The 19483-nt window shown below is 38.6% G+C and overlaps 1 protein-coding gene across 2 annotated transcripts in view; it reads right to left on the bottom strand.

The window, feature by feature from the left end:
• Positions 1–16732, bottom strand: part of LOC141444327 (sprouty-related, EVH1 domain-containing protein 2-like) — a 35520-nt gene extending 18788 nt beyond the window's left edge. The window contains exons 1-5 of one of the 2 annotated variants that reach the window (XM_074109864.1): positions 16713–16732; positions 13295–13419; positions 10954–11045; positions 10064–10232; positions 5507–5544 (exon numbers count right to left, since the gene is read on the bottom strand). In XM_074109864.1, coding sequence (XP_073965965.1) covers positions 5507–5544; positions 10064–10232; positions 10954–11045; positions 13295–13419; positions 16713–16732 — 444 coding nt within the window. Of the gene's footprint in view, positions 1–5506; positions 5596–10063; positions 10233–10953; positions 11046–13294; positions 13420–16712 lie in introns of both variants that reach the window. The other variant, XM_074109863.1, reaches the window with a different exon arrangement.
• Positions 16733–19483: the final 2751 nt, after the last annotated feature.

Below are 19483 nucleotides of genomic sequence, written 5' to 3' on the forward strand. Positions count from 1 at the left end.
TGAAGGTTGCATGGGATAATAATAGGCTAGTTGGTGGCGTGGGATAATGGGCTAAAGAAACTCCAATTACTCCATCAGTTAGATAAAAAAAAAACATGGGACACTTGACACCAATTATTGACTTAGTCCCAAACTAAGCAAAGCTATGCATATATTTTTAAATTTTGATTTATATTTATAATAATACCTTTATCATTATCCTTTATAATTAGTCCGTATTTATCGCGATAACTAGCTTTTGCCCGCGGCTTCGCCCGCGTAGAATTCGGTTATCGCGCGCTGTTCCCTCGGGAACTGCATTTTTTCCGGGCTAAAAACTACCTCTATGCTAAAAATCACGTCGATCCGTGGACGTGAAAGACGAACAAACATACAAACACACAAGCATTTATAATATTATGTATGGATTGGGTAACTTCATTGATAAAAGAATATCCTATTAAGTCCAGAGTCAGTGAGATTATCAGAAAAATATTGGGAATTTTGTCAGTCACATCAAATAAAGATGAAGCTCATCAAAGTTCGGGAACGGGGGCCGTGACGTCAAAACGTGCTTCATCATTTTTCGTTGAATTGAAAAAAAGACCTGGAGGCGTACCATGATCTTTTCACAAACGATCCAAACGCAGAGCAGTTCAATTTAGGCACCTAAACTGAATCGTCGAAATTAGTACCACGACGTTTATTTCTCAGAGCTGAGTCTCAATGGTTTACAGGTGAATGAAAGACCGATATTGTCTCTGGTCCGAAACTGAAACGCTAAGTCGCGAAAGGGATGCCGCTATATGCAAACCAAATTTTGTATACTAAAACCTCTTTATTTTGCAAAACCATAACTCTATGTCATTTCGTGTTCTTAGCAACCGTTGTGTTGATTACAAATAAAATGTTTACGCTGTCACTAATCGACGAGTCTCTTTTCTCACTGAAAAATCAATGAGGAGTTAAGAAGCACAATGTCGTGAGTACCTACGAAGTCCGAGACAAAGTCCAAGAGCCCGCATCCAAGCACGACAACGTGCAGGCTCGCCGCCCCAGAGACCCAGGCGCCGGCGCCGCGAGCCCCCCATATCGCAAGAGACGGCTCGCCGGGCCTTAATTGAAATAGCTCGGGAGAAAAATGAGACCTTGCGCGCAGGACTGCAAGAAATTAGGAATGAAATTAAAGCAAGCAAAGAAGTTACTGCAAGCAAGGTGAGGAGCATTTTTTGATTAGTTACCAATTTGATAGAGTCTCCCATTACAAACAAGCAATTCAATTGTGTGTGTGTGTGTTGAATGTGTACTTATTAGGTTTCTCGATACATACGACTGCGCTAAAGTTTTTGGAAGAAAATTTGGTATGTAGAAAATATTATGCCTTCGTAAGTCGTTTCATTGTAAAAAAAACGCCATTCAAAAGACTGAACGAAAGTCGGTCACTCATGTTCTGCTATGTTGTTTTTTTATGTAAGTACCATGTTTTTTTTTGTTTTAGGTTACCAGTTCCAGAACAGTAACTGCCCCCAACGCCAAATTTAAATCTACCATAACCATATAATTTCAAGATAAGGTAGCCTGAGTTGTCTTGACAGGTTCTCTAAAAATCTATCTAAATTCTCGTTGATAAATTGACTCGAATTCAGTTTCTAATATAAAGTTAAATGGTCAAACTGTTGAATTTGTAAAATCAACAATATTTTTAGGAATAACGCTCGATGCTAACCGATGTGGCGACGGCACGGTTGGTGTATTTTGCTTACTTTAATAGCATTATTTCGTACGGCCTTATTTTATGGGATCTGCTGCAGACATTGAGTAAATTTTTATCTTACCAAAGAGAGCAATTAGAGCAATTTATAATTTGAAGACGCGTGAATCTTCTTTTAAGGAAACAGGTATCCTAACCCTGCCGTCACATTATGTTTTTGAAATAATTATGTATGTAAGGAAGAACATATGTGATTTTCCCACTAACTTCGATAACCCAAAGGCTACTAGAAACACAGGGAAGCTTAAAGTTCCATCTTACAGACTGGCTAAATATTTCTCGTTGAGTTTCTTGCCGGATTTTTCTCAACAGAGGTTTTTCCGAACCGGTGGTAGATTTTTTTTGACATTCATAAGTGCTTGTTATAGCCTAAATTGAATAAAGATATTTTGACTTTGACTTTGACTTTGAATTTTTGTAAATTAATTATTTGTGAAATAAAAATGAAAACAAACCAAACGTGTTCATTTTCTCCTTTACCTACACCTGTTATATAATATGGTTATTCATAAAGAAGATTTCCGCAATTACGTAGTTTTTGCCTAATAATGAATAAGTAAGTAAGTAAGTAATCATTTATTGCATATAAAGTAGGGTTTACAGGAGGGCTGATACATGGAAAGAACATACAAACATTCTTGCAAAAGAAAAAACAACAGTGAAAAACAATAACAATGGTAGCAAGTTCATGAACGTACATACATTAACAGCTCTTCATACACAATACTTTTCACTGGCTCCTACACTAGGCGAGGCCTGTCCCGTAGGTAGGCAATTCCGAGAGAGTGAATACATAGTGACAACATCTCAAACGTTCCGCTAGAGGCGCCGTTCGTGTTTCCATACAAATTGAGATTCTAACGCGAACGCGATCGAGACGTATTTTGTAACCGAAAATTTACACTAAGGGTACTGGCTAGGGGCTTGACTCTAATAATAAATAACTCATACACTCTCGTGTATATGAAATGTTTTTGGTGGGATTCTCATTACTATTTATAGTCTGCGGGGTCTTAAACATAATAAGTGTTAACAAAAAATCGTTTTAGGTTTAGGTATTTATTTATATCATCGTGAGAAATGCAACACAAGGATTATCTCCCTTCCCATAATCGGCGAACAAGGCGATTCCTTATGGCTGTACCGAGTCACAGTTGTGGGTTGCTTCTTTCCGTCTCATCAATGACAACTGCGTCCTCGAGCAGCGGCTCGGTAGCCGCCTGCTGCAGACGGCGATTATGGTATCGAGGCAAGGGTCCCAAATCTAAAATGGGCAGATTTGCTGTATTGCAAATATTGTGCAATATAGCACAAGCATTTATAATAGAGCCAGCAACTTCTGGGCTGTAATTCAACACTCGATGGCCACTAATGCACCGAAAACGAGTTTTAAGAACTCCTAAAGTCCTTTCAACTACGTTTCTGGCGCGAACATGAATGTTAGTGTAGTGACTTTCAGGCGAGTCCTCTGCAGCGTTGGTAATGGGAGTCATCATGTACTTCCTGAGAGGATACCCGGAATCACCTGTAAATACATATTATGTAATATACTTAAAAACTTTTAGAATTTATTTCTGTTCCATTATCAACGGTAGAAAAATTACAAGATGCGATGATGACAAGTCTAGATCGTCTCTTGCGTCGAGAGCCCATTTAAACATTATGTCATCAATTAATAATTACTATAATTAATTATTTGGCTTACTTATGTCAAGGCGCCATAAGATATACGGCATGGTGTTTGTCGGCCTGCCTACCTATTCGTTTCAAATTTTGGCTGACTGACATGAAACATTGCTTTTGCATTATCATAATATAAATGTGTTATTTACCCAGTAGCCATGTAGCCTCGTTAAGACCCTCCAAAAAAGTCTTTATTGGGTGACAATTCCAAATAAAAGAATCGTGTGTTGCGCCACCAAAACTAGCATCTATACTTGTGATTTGCATGTTTGCGTCACATATCTGTAATTTAAAACAAACAGATTTATAAATTGTGTAGGATTGCCACGAAAGCAAAATTCTTCATTACGTTATTCAGAATAACTAACCAGTTGAACATTCAGAGAATGGAATTGTTTTCTACAGTAGTATCGCTCTTCATGCTGAGATGGTCTGATTATGGGTATTAGAGTACCATCTACACATCCCAAGACTCCAGGCATTCCGAATTTATTAAAAAACCTATACAAATAAAATTAAAATAAAAACATTTATTTTGACGGGAATATACCTACAAGAGCATTTTTTCAAAAAAGTGTACTGTGGGGACTGTAACCTGGTAAGAGCTTAGGTAATGGCGATCTACGCGCGTGACTTTAAACTCTATCATCATCATCCCACCCAGCCTATACACGTCCCACTGCTGAGAACTTGCGAACTTCACACAAACCATTAAATTTTTATGGTATTTTGCCGCCCCCTAAATGTGGCGCCCGGGGGCTCTTCAACTGTCCACCTAACTACTTCTGCTGTTGACTGTACATACTAACAGATAATAGGTTTACTTACAGGGTTCTTGTCTCATTCCTCTCTTCCAGAGTAGAAGGGAAGACAATATACTTCCTCCTCATTTGAGGAGTATTTAAACAGGCTGTTATTTGCGCAACAACAGATGATACTGTTTGCTGCGCCAAAGAATGCGCACCTATATCACCTATGGGTCTTTGATACGACCCGACAGCATATAACGACAGCGTAGTCAATACCTACAATAATCAAGTATTTCGAATAAGTACTTTTGCCAAAGCATAACCTAGTTAAAGTTACAAATGTGCATATACGTAAGGCGTAATGAAGCTAATAATTATGAGTTTACCTTCGTCTCTAGATCTAAGTCAGTAGACCTCACAGGTTCTTTGAGCAATGGCCTTAGCTCCTCACAGAGGTCTAGAGTCAGCTCTTTCGACAGGCGATATCTTCGAATGAACTCTAAATCCCCGAGTTCAAACGGATTGTTTTCCTTGCGATTACGGAGCCTATTTTTTTTCGCCCTGTATTCTCCATGAGATCGCATTCCAAAAATTCCAAAAATAATAATTCCTTCGACATCTGAAAAACTACCGACAACTGTGTTTTAACAGCTTGCGGATTTTTCTATGTTGAACTAACACGCTATGCACTAGAAAATTGATTACTTACATACTAAAGTTGTTATTTGCACCGTAAAACACTGAATTCGTTTTATTTCATTAGTTGAAGTTGAAGCGATCCAAAAGAATTGACAGAATGAGTAACTTATACTGAATCGCTAAATTTGACACTGAAGCGATTCAATTCCCACTCAAGTTAAGCGTCATGGTACGAAAACCGCTTGAAGTGAGTGAATGAAAATGTCTGTATCGCTGTCGCTGAACCGTGCTTGAACTGAATCGCAAAAGTAACGTCGTGGTACGAAATAGCGATGCAGTTCAGTTTAGAGCTTAAACTGAATCGCATTAAGAGAGCGTGGTAGGGCCCCTGGCCAATATTTCGCGACGACCGGATGGCCAAGTGGTAGAGAACCTGACCACGAAGCTTGAGGTCCCGGGTTCGATTCCCGGCCGGGGCAGATATTTGTATGAATAATACGAATGTTTCTTCTCGGCTCTTGGATGTTTAATATGTACCTATTTAAGTATTATTTATCTAAGTATACATATTTAAGTATGTTTATCCGTTGTCTAGCATCTAAAATACAAACTTTGCTTAGTATGGGACTAGGTTAATTGTGTAATGATATTTATATTTATTTTATTATTTTTAAATTAAACTTACCTCGAATATGTTTTGTTCCTCATCGTCCTCTTTCGGAGCTGGATTGTGTTTTTTGTACGCGTGAAGCGAAGGCCACGCCCCGCCCATACCTGAAACATAATTAACGTTGAAGACAAACATACAAGTACAACCTTCTACCTTACTACAGATAGCGCGCGCGTTAAATGCAGAGCTCAGGAATGCGATAGTGTTGCTGCCTTATTAGAATTAGGGCCTGTTTCACCACTTGTTCACTAACTTTAAGTGACGGATATTAGTGATGCCGTCTCTGTTTGTTTTTTCCGAATAAACAAAGACTGCATTACTTTTATCTGACACTTAAAGTTAGTGGACAGGTGGTGAAACAGGCCCTTAATGTCGAATTTATCGACATACAGAAAGTAAGTATGTCGATAAATTAGTAAAATAAATGTTATTTTGGTAATTTTATCACATCTTATTGTTATTTTTTTAACTTACGCGCTTTAAGCGCATATTTATGTATAAGTATTTTTTTTTTGTTATTTTTATTCTACCATTTTGTCGGCATAGTTTACATACATATTCGTGCAAAATTTCAGCTTTCTAGCATTGATAGTCCGTGAACAAAGCCGCGGACGGACGGACAGACAGACCGACAAGACATGGCGAAACTATAAGGGTTCCGTTTTTGCCACTTTGGCTACGGAACCCTAATCATGCCTTACAGTCTTGCCTCGCGCAGCCCGCTCAGTGGAGACCCAGCTGGTATCCTGCTTTATCGCAGAAACATTATACCAAAATGCTTCATTTGCCAAACTGTTTTATTTCAACGGAACAAAAAAACTGTGTATTTTTTATGGTTTTATAGAAACAGGTTTAGGTTAGGTTTGTTTTATGAAAGCTCTGAAAAAAATATGGTTTCAGAGAAAATCATGACATGGGAAATGAAAGTTTGACAACTGAAATGTTTGGTAATAACTCGCCGAAAAGACAGAGAACCAAACCGGCTGTACGTGTTTTCATCCTTTGATTTAGATAGTTATAAAATAGATTAAAAGTAAAATTACTGTATAAGCTTATGAGTAAACTTTAAAGACACATCAGCAGGTTAAATGAAGTTACTTTCTCCAAAAAAGAAGCGAAGAAGAAAGCGGCCTAACTCTTTTTCTTCTTTAGCCGTTCTCAACCGCTAAGGTGTACGCATCCTTCAGCTTATGCCATCTGTTCGGTACCCTTAGTGTAAGTTTTCGGTTACAAAATACGTCTCGATCGCGTTCGCGTTAAAATCTCAATTTGTATGGAAACACGAACAGCGCCTCTAGCGGAAAGTTTGCGATGTTCGTGCTACCATACAAATTGAGATTTTAACGCGAACGTGATCAAGACGTATTTTGTAACCGAAAACTTACACTAAGGGTACCGGTCTTGAGCAGTTTCCAACCACTTTTTTCCCCCCAGTCTTCTCAGTCAGTCAGTCTAACTCTTAGTGTTTAAAGATAATCAAATCAAGAATTAAGGTAATGATAATTAACTCTTGCATCTAACTAACGATTGATTTGATTTTAAATATGAATCAGACAAAGATAATACCTAATTGTTTTCTTAAACCAAAGTAGAGTTTTTTACATTTAACTGATTTTGATGTTATATGACGCAATGTTGCATTTTTAAATTAGATTATGGTATGGTATAATACCGCGTTATATGTACATAGACTCATATACTTATACTTACCGTGTAGGAATCCAGTATACGGAAGCAAGGAAAAAAGCACATTAGATAAATTAATGTTTAAATTACAATTTTTACATTGGTAAGTACAAGATAATTAATTTAATGTTTTTTTCACACCTCTCATTCAGAAAAGTAACTTTTCCTCCCTGACGAGAGGGAGCAAAGTGCAACTTTTCTGTTCAAGGCTTTTCTAAGTGTTTTATTGTAAATGCAATTTTTTGAAGTTGATAATTGTAATACCACGCCATTTTATATGCTGGTTACTTTTTTTTTTCTAGTTTCTTAATGCCCGGTGTGAAAAGTTGTATGAGCCACTGGGGAGTAAAACTATTTTCGTCTTGGGCGTTATCACTTGAATCCCTCATTACGCTCAGGATTCTACTTTAGCTCCTCGCTACGCTCAGGATTCTATTGTAGAATCCTTTGTTATATTCTGGATTCAATGTATCGCCCCCGTCGTAAATACACCTTGTTTGCTCCCTTGTGACACAAATAACTATCTAAAGAGCGAGAAAGAGCGATGCAATAATTTAGATTCTAAAGCATCGCCCTTTCTAAAAAAAACTTATAAAAAAATTAAAAATGGCTGACGTAAAAAAATGGTTACTCCAAGAAGTAAATAAAATTACTGCGACAGAATGGCAAGGTTGTATATCACATACAATAAAAGAAGAAGACAAATTATGCAACCTTGACCATTTAATAGATAGTGTCTGCGATAAATTTGTGATATGGGTCGGGGAAAGTGATGACAGTGACAGCTCTTTTTATACAGATGATGATGATTCTGATGATGAATAAAAGATTTTCACAACTTATGTTTTATTTATTTCTAGTGCCTTAATAAAGTTGAATTGTAAAGCGTCCAACTTAGAAGTACTGTTCTCTATTTGGCCTATTGCCTTAAACATTCAATTTCCCATACTCGCTGAAAAATAGAATTATTAAAAAATACCGAGCTTTATTTCATACATTACAAAGCCCTTTTTATCCTACTGTACTTCTTTCTTTCGTGACCATATTGTTAACTTACGTACCTAGTACCTACACCTCTCATCGTAATTATTGTAATGAGTTTTTTTTTACAGCTTTCTGCCTTTTTGATAATAGTAAGTCGGCCAACAACGGCCTTACAAGAAGTTTGATTAAAGGATAGGTCAGTCTGCCAATAATAAGTCCAGGGAAAAAGGTTCCTTACTCCTGAAACGTCAAATTATGACAGCTGTCAGAATTCTACGGACTAAAAAATTAGAGTTTACATAGTTTGAGAGCTACGGTGCTATAGACAGATATTGGCGTCAAACTTATAATGCCCCTCTTTTTGCGTCGGGGGTTAGAAATCGAGCTGATCTTGATTTTTTCAGATATACCAGAGCAAAATCGAGCATGTCTTCCATTGACCACAATGAGCTCCACTGCCGATCATTAAGACTATGGGGCCAATACCGTTTTACCATAAGGGCACACAGGGCCCGTGCCCAGGGGGCCCCCGAAACGCCGATATATACTTTCTTTCAATTTAAATCTGACAAAAACAGATCGAAGATTTTGCTCAGAAGAAATTCCCTAGGTCAGATGTATATTATATATATAGATTTTGTGTGTAATAAATAAATCAACAATATACTTACTGATAAGTCCGCCTTTGTACAAGTGTCTCAAAGTTTGTCAATTGTATTTTATTTGTTTTCTTTAGTAAAATAAAGAGTTTACATACATACATAACTAAGTTTAGTTTTAAGAATTTAGTTAACTGCTTTTTATTGCTGCTGTTTCGAAATAAATTTGTATCTACAGTGACATTGTGGAATCAACTTCCGTCAGCAGTGTTTCTGAACAACTATGACACCTGGGCTTTCAAGAAAAGGGCTTATACTTTCCTTAAAGGCCGGCAACGGACCAATGACTCTACTAGATACTACTCTAGTAGAGTCATTGGTCCGTTCTTACTCATGAGTGGTGGTGATTATTTCCTATCAGATGACCTGCTTGTTCGTTTGCCTTCTTTTCATGAAAAAAAAAAATACAGCAGAAAAAATCTATCATTAACTTTTGACAATTTCTAAAATGGCCCCCACCCAGGTTCTTGTGTGCCCCAGGGCCCCCGCGTGGCCTACCTAAGACGGCCCTGCCTGCAATACCGTTTTTACCATAAAGGCAGACGGGGGCCGTGCCCAGTGCCCCCAGCCCATGGGGCCCCCGAAACGCCGAAAAAGGGAAAAATGTTTAATAGGTGTTAGCTTTAGATTTACATGTTTAGCCAAAATTGGCATGCAAATGTTTACTTAAAATCTAATGTCCAATTCCATGTTGTGGAGAAAAAAAAATGTTAGCTTTTATAGGTTACCGGAATTATAGCTAACCTGAGCTAACCATAGTTTGCCATGGCGTTAAAAACTGCATTTATCTTTGCCCGTCACAATTATTAAAAAAAAGGAGTGTCTTCTGTCACCTGCCAGTATTATGATTAGACGGTTGAGTTACATAACGTTTATTTACGATGAAAGTCAAACAAAGGTCACACGTTATTTTGCAAATATAAAAACTAAAAAAACGATTTAATAAACCTATTCCTCAAAATGGTTTTGGAATTAGACCACATTGTAAAAAAGTGATCAATGCCAATTTGAATCTTGTGTGCTCCAGGACCCCAGCAAGGCCTATCTAAGACGGTCCGGCCTGCAATTCCGTCTTTACCATAAGGGTGGTGCCCGTGCTTAGGGCCCCCAGCCCATGGGGCCCCCTAAAGGGGAGAAATAACTTTCTTTAATTTCCAAAAGGGCCCCAACCCATGTTTCTGTGCCCCAGTGCCCCCACATGGGCTATAGACGGCCTCTGGACATTCCCGGGGTTAAGACTCACCGTCCAGCAGCTCCTCGATGGCGGTGCGGACGCCTTTGTCGAAGGCGCGCGCGTCCGCGGCCGTCTGGAACGTCAGTCCGAAACGCTTTTCGTCCGTCACCCAGTGGTGGAAAGTGGGCATCACCTTGTTGTACTGGAAGTCCTTCTTTATCGTGCACTCGAGGACAACCTGCGTAACGAATGAGGGATTTTTCACAAGAGAAAGAAAGAAAGGTTTATTTTGGCTCCAACAGTACGACCTAAAACTAAGACTAAAACTATGTTACTTGGTGACACGGCAGGATACCAAAAAGGGTCTCCACTCAGCATGTGTTGCCGCACATTATGTGCAGTAATTCTGGTTTACTGTAGAGCCCAAACGTTAAATAAACATGTATGCATATTAAGATTGGTTTTTTGGAATCTTTTTGTATTTTTTATTTCAATTCCAAATTTTTACTTTTACGGTCATCCCGTAAAACCTAAATTGAAAATACAAACTGAAATATAGATGCACAGAAAAAACAGAAAAATAAGACCATCACTGGGAATCGAACCCAGGTCCTCGGTAATCCGTACCGCGTGCTATACCGCTACACCACTGATGGTCAACGGTACCGACACGAATTTCCCTATGCACCTCATATCTCAGCTTGTTTTTGTTTCTTAGTCACTTAAGCAGCGACGCTAGCGACATCTATGCCGTAGCCCTCATCGAGAAACTTTTTCGGCTTATTTTTCTATTTTTTCTGTGCATCTATATTTCAGTTTGTGTTACCAGCGAAGTAACTCAATGGTGCGTGTGAAGTTCCCAATCCGCACTGGGCCCGCGTGGAAACTATGGCCCAAGCCCTCTTGTTCTGAGAGGCCTGTGCCCAGCAGTGGGACGTATATAGGCTGGGATGACTCACCATGCTGTCGCTGATTCGTTTGCCGTGTATGTAGTAATCGTGTGTCGGTGCGTTTGCGGACGAAGATGACGTGTCGCCGTTATTGTCCCCACCTGCAACGACATGGTACATACAATACCTGTGTGAACAAAGGCAGGTCCAGGGGGGGGGGGGGGTCATGGGTGTCATGACCCTGGGTCCTGGGCCTAGGGCAACAGTAGCTGGGAATTTCTCCACTAATTTATATTATATTATATTTATAACGTAAAATTTGAACAGTCCCCTGCCAACTTTCTCTTCAAATTATGATGAATTGAACAGTAATAAGTTTTAGGTTAAATTTTCATTTTTAATACTAGCTTTTTTTGCTGAATACTTTTTGTTGACCAAATTTTATTAATCGTTGAAGAGTTCCGTCCTGTGGTGACTATCCTGGCCGGACCACCAGGATGTTACTACCAGATTCCAGAGTATTGTCACGCAATTTACATAAGTATACCAAATTTCAAGCCCATCCAACTTCTGGCTGATGGTCGAATTTAACTTGCAAGATTTGATTAAAGACAGACAGACAACGGGACAGGTGAAACTAAAAAGCTTGTAAAAATGAGTTTGCACCATAACTAGTGTTGTGTAGACTTATATACATAAATGTATGCACGAATGTCAATCTAATTTTTTTTATATTAATCATAATCAGGCAACAGGGTACTGTTTTTGTACTCTTGGGACAATGTTTGATCAATGATGTAATCATCTTTTCACTTCTCATCGTGAAGTTGGTGTTTATGCTGGATCTATGCGACATAAAATGACTTTATATGCACCAGTGCATAAAAAAAAATTTCGTCTAAGACCAAGGTAATTAGGTGTCAACAGCGATAAACAAAGAAGTTTCTTTATATTTTTTTAATACATTTTTTTATTTATATAAAACTAAAAATCAATCAAATCAATCAAAATAATTCACTAAAACTAAAAAAAATATAATTATATGTATAGTAATGCATGAAAAATAAATTTTACGTACTGAGTGAACAATTGTTTTCACTGTTGCTATTTCATTTCCTCGCCCTCGAAGTGAAAAGCAGAGTGTAAAACTCGAGCATTAAATCCATTTTCCCCTCGACGTGTCTATCCACCCTCGCCGTACAGGCTAGGGTGGCTATATGAATGTCTTGGGTAAAATGGCTCGTTTTATGCTCTTGATGTACAATCTACTATTTTAGGTTATTTTTTTTGTTAAATTGTAAATTGTAACACATGGCTAATAATATCTGATACTTATCAAATTCTGGGTTGGGACATGTCAGGGTACTGTTTTTTGAGGTGTTTGAAAAATTTAAATTAATTATTACTTTTATTTTTGGTATAACATTAGACAAGTTTAAAAATATGGTTGTTTTTAAAAACAGAAATATTTTTCTTTGACATTTATCTCAACACGTTTTCCCAAAAAATAACAAGAGCAACGACTTGCCAATTAGTGGAGAAATGCCCAGATATTTTTCGAAATTCATTGATTTTAATAAAGTTAATATGTTTCTGTGACGTAAGAGAATTGATTTTTTTATTTGATTAATGCTATTTTACAACCAATCAGTATTTTGACCCGCGGAGGCCTGGTACTGAGCTGTTCCGGCCTGGTAACATTAGCGTGCTGTGGGCCAATTGCATGGTAGGCAGCCGGTTTGCGCCTGCAGCAGCACGCCACCCTCTCAGCAGGGTAGGTAACTCTAGCGCTGTTTACTCTCAATGCACGCCATGGCCTGGTACGGGTAGTGCCACGAGAGTTGAAGTGAATAAAATTACACATATAGCTACATGACATGAACAACTGATTGTATAAAAGGAGAATGAATGAAATAAATGAGTGAATGTTATATTCCCGCTGTCATTTTTTTATTTTTTTTTTATTCAACTGGATGGCAAACGAGCAAGTGGGTCTCCTGATGATAAGAGATCACCACCGCCCATAGACACCTGCAACACCAGGGGATTGCAGATGCGTTGCCAACCTAGAGGCCTAAGATGGGATACCTCAAGTGCCAGTAATTTCACCGGCTGTCTTACTCTCCACGCCGAAACACAACAGTGCAAGCACTGCTGTTTCATGGCAGGATTAGCGAGCAAGATGGTGGTAGCAATCCGGGCGGACCTTGCACAAGGTCCTACCACCTGCAAACATGACTGAAACTGTCAGTACATGAGTTCTTGTGTGCGTGACCTGAATCCTGGTGGCACTACTTATATATTGCTGCTTTGACCTGGTGCTGATCTGTTTCAGCCTGGTATTTAACTGCAGAGGCCTGGTACTAACATGTTTCGGCCTGGTACAGAATTGTTTGGAGCTGGTACTGACCTGCGGAGGCGGGGTGCCGCTTCCCGACCATGACATCGGCGAGCCCCCCTCCCCCCAGCGCGACCCAGCCGCCCGTGCCCTCGTCCCGACACATCACCTGCGCTCGCACTCGCACCAAGTAGACACTGGAATGTGACATTAAAGCGTGAGGAAATACGGTATTTGACAACTTCCGAATTTGCCATATCTTAATATTATTATGAAAATATAGATATACAGACAGTGTTTAGCGAAGAGAAAACTTAATTCGGTTGAAAATTGGATTTATAGCGATTTTTTGAAAAATCTTTATACCTGTCTCTTTCTCAAACGCTTTTCTTTATGCAGCAAGTATGGCGCTACTGGCGAGTGACGTCACATGCCAGTATTTCTTTCTCTGTCTAATCTTGAATTTCAAACCTTCATAACTTTGTTATTTGTAAAGGTAGCTTAAAAATTGTTTCTCTATTTGATAACAGGCATTGTGTAGTTTTAATTTATAAAACACATACAAAATAGTCAAATACCGTATTGAGAGATCATGAGGATATGCTATGCTAATTTATTTCTTCCTTCTGTCTATTGTAAAGGTTGCCTGGAAGAGACCGCTATGGAGCGATAAGGCTGCCTATTGCTTTCCTTGGAAAATCTCCATATACCTTTGTTTTCTGTACTGCTTACTATGTGTTGGTGTTCATTAAATAGTTATTGTATTGTATGGCCTGAGCTGAGCACCATTACTTGGGATAAAATATAATTCTATAAACTATACATAGAAAGATACATTAGAAAGTAATCTATATAAATAAAAATGAATCGTAAAATGTGTTGCTAAGCGCAAAACTCGGAAACGGCTGGACCGATTTCGCTAATTCTTTTTTTGTTGCATTTGTTATTATAAAAGGAAGGTTTTTATGAAAAAAAAAATACAACGGAGGCGAAGCCGCGGGCAACGGCTAGTAACAAATAAAAATTGAAGACTAATAAATTGATTAGCTAAGAAAAAAAAAAGGTCAAGTCAGTCTGTCAGTCGGAGTGTGGTAGGGCAGCACCATTACTTTGCTGAGCTGCTGATAACTGATCAATTTAGTTGTTACTTTGTGGTAACTGGAGGACCATATCAATGACAATTTACAACTACAATCAAGGATAGCCCTTTTGAAGGCTCGTCTCGTTTCTTGACGTTTACAAGGCTTTAAAAGGCAAGGTTTCTTTGCCGTGGTGGCCTAGTGGTTTGACCTGTCGCCTCTCAAGCAGAGGGTCGTGGGTTCAAACCCCGGCTCGCACCTCTGAGTTTTTCGAAATTCATGTGCGGAATTACATTTGAAATTTACCACGAGCTTTGCGGTGAAGGATAACATCGTGAGGAAACCTGCACAAACTGCGAATCGATTCAATGGTGCGTGTGAAGTTTCCCAATCCGCACTGGCCCCGCATGGGAACTATGGCCCAAGCCGTCTTGTTCTGAGAGGAGGCCTGTGCCCAGCAGTGGGACGTATATAGGCTGGGATGATGACAAGGCTTTAAATCTAATAAGCCCCCAAGCTACCCTTTTGAAACTATTTAGGCTATTGTAATGAAATCCCCAATTTTTTTTTTTGATGTTAAGGCTCTCAAATAGTTCTTCTGCCTTTCAGTCCTTCAAGGCTAGGATAAAGAATAAGTAGAAAATAGTAACCATTTTAATAAATAGACCTGGAAAACTTCAACTATAATATTATTTTTGGATTCAAAGATGATGTTTCAACTTTAAAAAAAATCCTCTTTTGCCAGTCAGTAAAGTAAAAACCTTCCTAAAAAAAATAAAAATAAATATCATGGGACACTTCACACCAATTGACCCAGTCCCAAACTAAGCAAAGCTGTACTATGGATACTAGGCAACGCAGTAGCACACACACAATATGATGTATAAGTGGAATCCAAATGGTTATTTTAACCGAATAGTCTTTTATATGTTACTGTTCCTTTTTTAAATTGAGTAGTCTGTTTGTTCTTAACAACAAATCAATGTTACGATAAGAGTACCACTGAGACTGTCACTGTCACCCATTGAAAACTAACTCGTCTCCAGGTTTCATATTGTAATTATAACATGTGTATTGAATAAAAAAAACATACTTATCATAACAATAATTATTCCAAGACTCGGGAACAAAACACTGTATTATTCATACAAATATTTGCCCCGGCCGGGAATCAAACCCGGGACTCAGGCTTCATAGTCAGGTTCTCTATAAATGAAGCCACTGAAAATGATTACTGTGAAAAGGGTTCACAGCAAGTTAGGCTAGCAGCAGTTTACCCCTCCACAACAGAACACAACAGCTCAAGAATGACTATTTACTGGCAGAATTAGCAAGTTTAATGGTGGTGTGAGGTATGCTGGATGCCATAGAAAAATATTTATCACCAAATATGCCCAATATGTTTTTTTTTATTTCTGTTAAAAAAACAGTTTCAGGGTAAGCAATGATTGATTTCCTGTTCTGTTCTTAATACCTACTACATTTTTTAATAAAGTACCTATAATTATAGGTCTATAATATACATAATATCAGTGTTAAAGGTTAATAATTAATACTTAAACATAAAAATTACTGAGAAAACAACTGGCATGTAAAAGGGCTCAGAAATGTATATGGGGTGAATGTTTTTCATGCACGCTTTTATGCAATAAAATGAAAATTTTATAGTAATTCTATACTAAAAATTTAGGTAACATTAGTTTTGATTTCACTTCATTAATTATAATTACAATCAATACTGATCAACCTATTTTGAAGTAGCTTGGTTTTTTTTTAAATTACATTGCTAACCAGTACCTACTTAATTAGTTTTTTACAGGACAACCATTTTAAGTGTTGGATGAATAATCTAATTGCTGGCTGGTAGAGTCGAGTAGTTAACAATAGAGCCACACATCAATTAAAACTATGACGTATAAATAGTCCTTCAATGTCCTAAAATGATCACTATAAAAAACCCATTGTTTAATTTTTTTTATTACGCTTTTACACAGTTAAATCCGTAAAGTTTTTTCGCGGAAAATCGCACTGGCTGAATAAATTATCGGACGAGTCGAAACAACGGGCAGGTAAATATTTCATTCAGGAAATAGCTCGCAAGCTAGCTGCAAATGACCCGACGAGAGGACTTGTATTGTGAATGAAACGAGTCTCATTGATTATAGCTATACAGTACACACAGGGTGACCTAAGGGCGTCGTCGTACTTTCATGTACCTAATCCAAATGCATAGTACTTCTATAATGGTGTTCAATAGCTAAGCCGAGACTACAAGGAAGGTCTAGGCCCAGGAAAGTACCCTAATCGCTTATACACCCCGACAGCTACGAAAAATGGCCGGTTAGGCCCTCCCTAGCAGTTAGGGCGCAGCCAATTCACAAAAGCTGAGAATATGGAGACGCAAACTTTACTTTTCAGATGCCTCGGTCATCTGATTCCACGTCGGAAATATCCTACTTTTCTACTCGCCACATCACAAGATTTCACCATTTTTATGACATAAATACATCAGATTCAGCTTGCGAACCGTTCTTATTTCGGCCCCTTTGTTGGCCTCAGTACGCTTGCGTCAAGAAAACAGTCCCGGTTATTCAATTGATAAGCGGTGTGAGCGCGCGACAGGTGGCGCGGTGTTCGCGCACGGGCGCCGACCTCTGCTACCGGATTGGTGCGTCACCCCTCCTACACAATTTTTAGCACATCACAGCACAGTGCACTGTACGCGAGCCAATGATGTCACTTTTCCACCTTGCCGAATATTTTTCGCGGCGTTTTTGAATGAGCGCACCGCCGGTTGATTTTTAACGATTTGAATGGAGAAATACTTTTTTAAATAATACCCCAGCACTATTATAGAGACAAGTAATTATTTATTACTGTCGATAGTTCCCGGAGCCGGGTTTGTTGGAATATATGTGCAATCGTCCGACACACGTTCGCTTCGAAGGCGCACAGGCGAATAACACAAAGTAGGTCACGCCAGAGCTTACTGAATGGAGGGCTCGACGGGGCCATCCCCGTTCATGCGATAGCCATTCAAAAATAAATAGGTCATATCATTGCACCGCGGCCTATTTGCAGTTGCACCATTCACAGGCAGTGTGGGCCCAGATGTCTATTTATAGATGCGCTATTTTGGGGTAGGTCATTCAGCAAGCGTAAAGCAAGCCTCCATAAACTAGGTTACCTGATTTTCTTTGTTATATACCGTTGCAGTGACGTATATTCCCGTTTGTGACGTAAGCAATTTCGTAGAGATTCGAAATATAGCAGCCATTTTTAGTTTAGGTCTTTTATAGGGTAGATAATAATATAAAATACTATTTGTGTTTTAAATAATGCATAATAATAAAATACACGTAAATTTATAAAAATCTGTACTTTATTGTCAGTAACTTAGTATACACAAAAATATAACTTTGTATAAATACTTATAGCATTTTTTTGTCTTAATAGTTTTCGAATTCGGCTGTTCCTTAGATATGGCAGCGACTGCAGATTTGCTTAAATCTTCGCTAAGCAGCATCGCTTGATTCAAATTGCGCTGAAAAAAAAGTTTTATGAACTTACTTGATAACTTTAAATTTATTTTTGTTTGATTGGTAAAAATATCAAAGCAAATTAAGTTTCAAGATTGTTTTTTTGGAATCTTTTTGTATTTTTTATTTCAATTCCAAATTTTTTGTTTCTTTTACGGGCATCCCGTAAAATCTAGCGGTGTCCAGCGGTGTGTAGCGGTATAGCACAAAGCACGGAACGCCGAGGACCTGGGTTCGATTCCCAGCGCTGGTCTTATTTTTCTGGTTTCTCTGTGCATCTATATTTCAGTTTGTATTTTAGAAATTAAGTTTCGTCAAATAAAAAAATAAAAATAAAACTTTCACGTTATAATATTACAGCTCACTCGCCCGCGACTCCGTCCGCGTACAATTTATGACAATAGTTTACGTCCTATCGAAAATACAAACTGAGACATGGATGCACAGAAAAACCAGAAAAGAGACCAGCGCTGGGAATCGACCCAGGTCCTCAGCAATCCGTGCTGCGTGCTATAACCCCTACACCACCGCTGGACAGGAATTTAGACACGAATTTTTCCTATGCATACATATCTCAGGTTGCTTATTTCTACTACGCTACTTATGCAGCAGCACTAGCGACATCTATGTTTTCGCTCTCATCGAGACGTCACATTCTTTCGGAACCAACCGCTCACCCAGACAAGAGATGTCGCTACTAAAGCAATCAAATTATGATTTGTAATTTGAATCATAGTTTACGTCCTATTCTCAGACCTACCGAATATACAGAAAAAATGTAATAAAAATCGGTCAAGCCGTTTCAGAGGAGTTTGGTTAAAAACACTGTGACTACGAGAATATATATAAGAAGATTAGGTAGTTTTTGGAGTCTTTTTGTATTTTTTATTTAACTCTATTTTTTTACTTCTACGGCCATCCCGTGAAATCCATGTCGAAAATACAAACTGAACACGGATGCACATAAAAAAACAAGGAAAAAGAGCAGCACTGGTAATCGAACCCAGTCTTCAGCATTCCGTGCTGCGTGCTATAACCCCACACCACCACTGGACAGGAGTCTAGACACAAATTTCTCCTATATGCACCACATTATCTCAGCTTGCTTTTCTCTTATTTAGCCACTTAAGCAGCGATACTAACGACATCTATGCTGAGGACCTGGGTTCGATTCCCAGCGCTGGTATCTTTCTGGGTTTTTCTGTTCATCCATGTTTCAGTTTGTATTTTCGATATGATTAGATAGATTATAGTAAAAGTAAAAAGACACCTAGGCATATACTCACAATATGTCTAACCCCTCATCATTGGTCCCTCTGGGTACACTAAGTTCTGCTTTGTGGTCTGCACGGCCACAGACTCTTCACTTGCGATGGTCTCCGCCAACTCCAGTACCGCTGTTAGAGCTCTGTCACAGAAAATTAGGTTTAAATAATAAATAATGTAATATAAATATTATGGGACACTGACAACAATGAGGGCTATCGTTTTTTGTCTCACTAGATGGCGCACTGTAGCGTGAGGTTTTTTAGTATGGCTTTCAAAGTCTGTTATTACGGGCGTGAAAACAAAGTTTAGATTAAAATCATATTGAATACACCTTAAAACCGTACCATAAAAATATCGAGCATGCACACAGTGTT

The sequence above is a fragment of the Choristoneura fumiferana genome, chromosome 29 (genome assembly GCF_025370935.1).
Source record: "Choristoneura fumiferana chromosome 29, NRCan_CFum_1, whole genome shotgun sequence".
NCBI lineage: Eukaryota > Metazoa > Arthropoda > Insecta > Lepidoptera > Tortricidae > Choristoneura > Choristoneura fumiferana.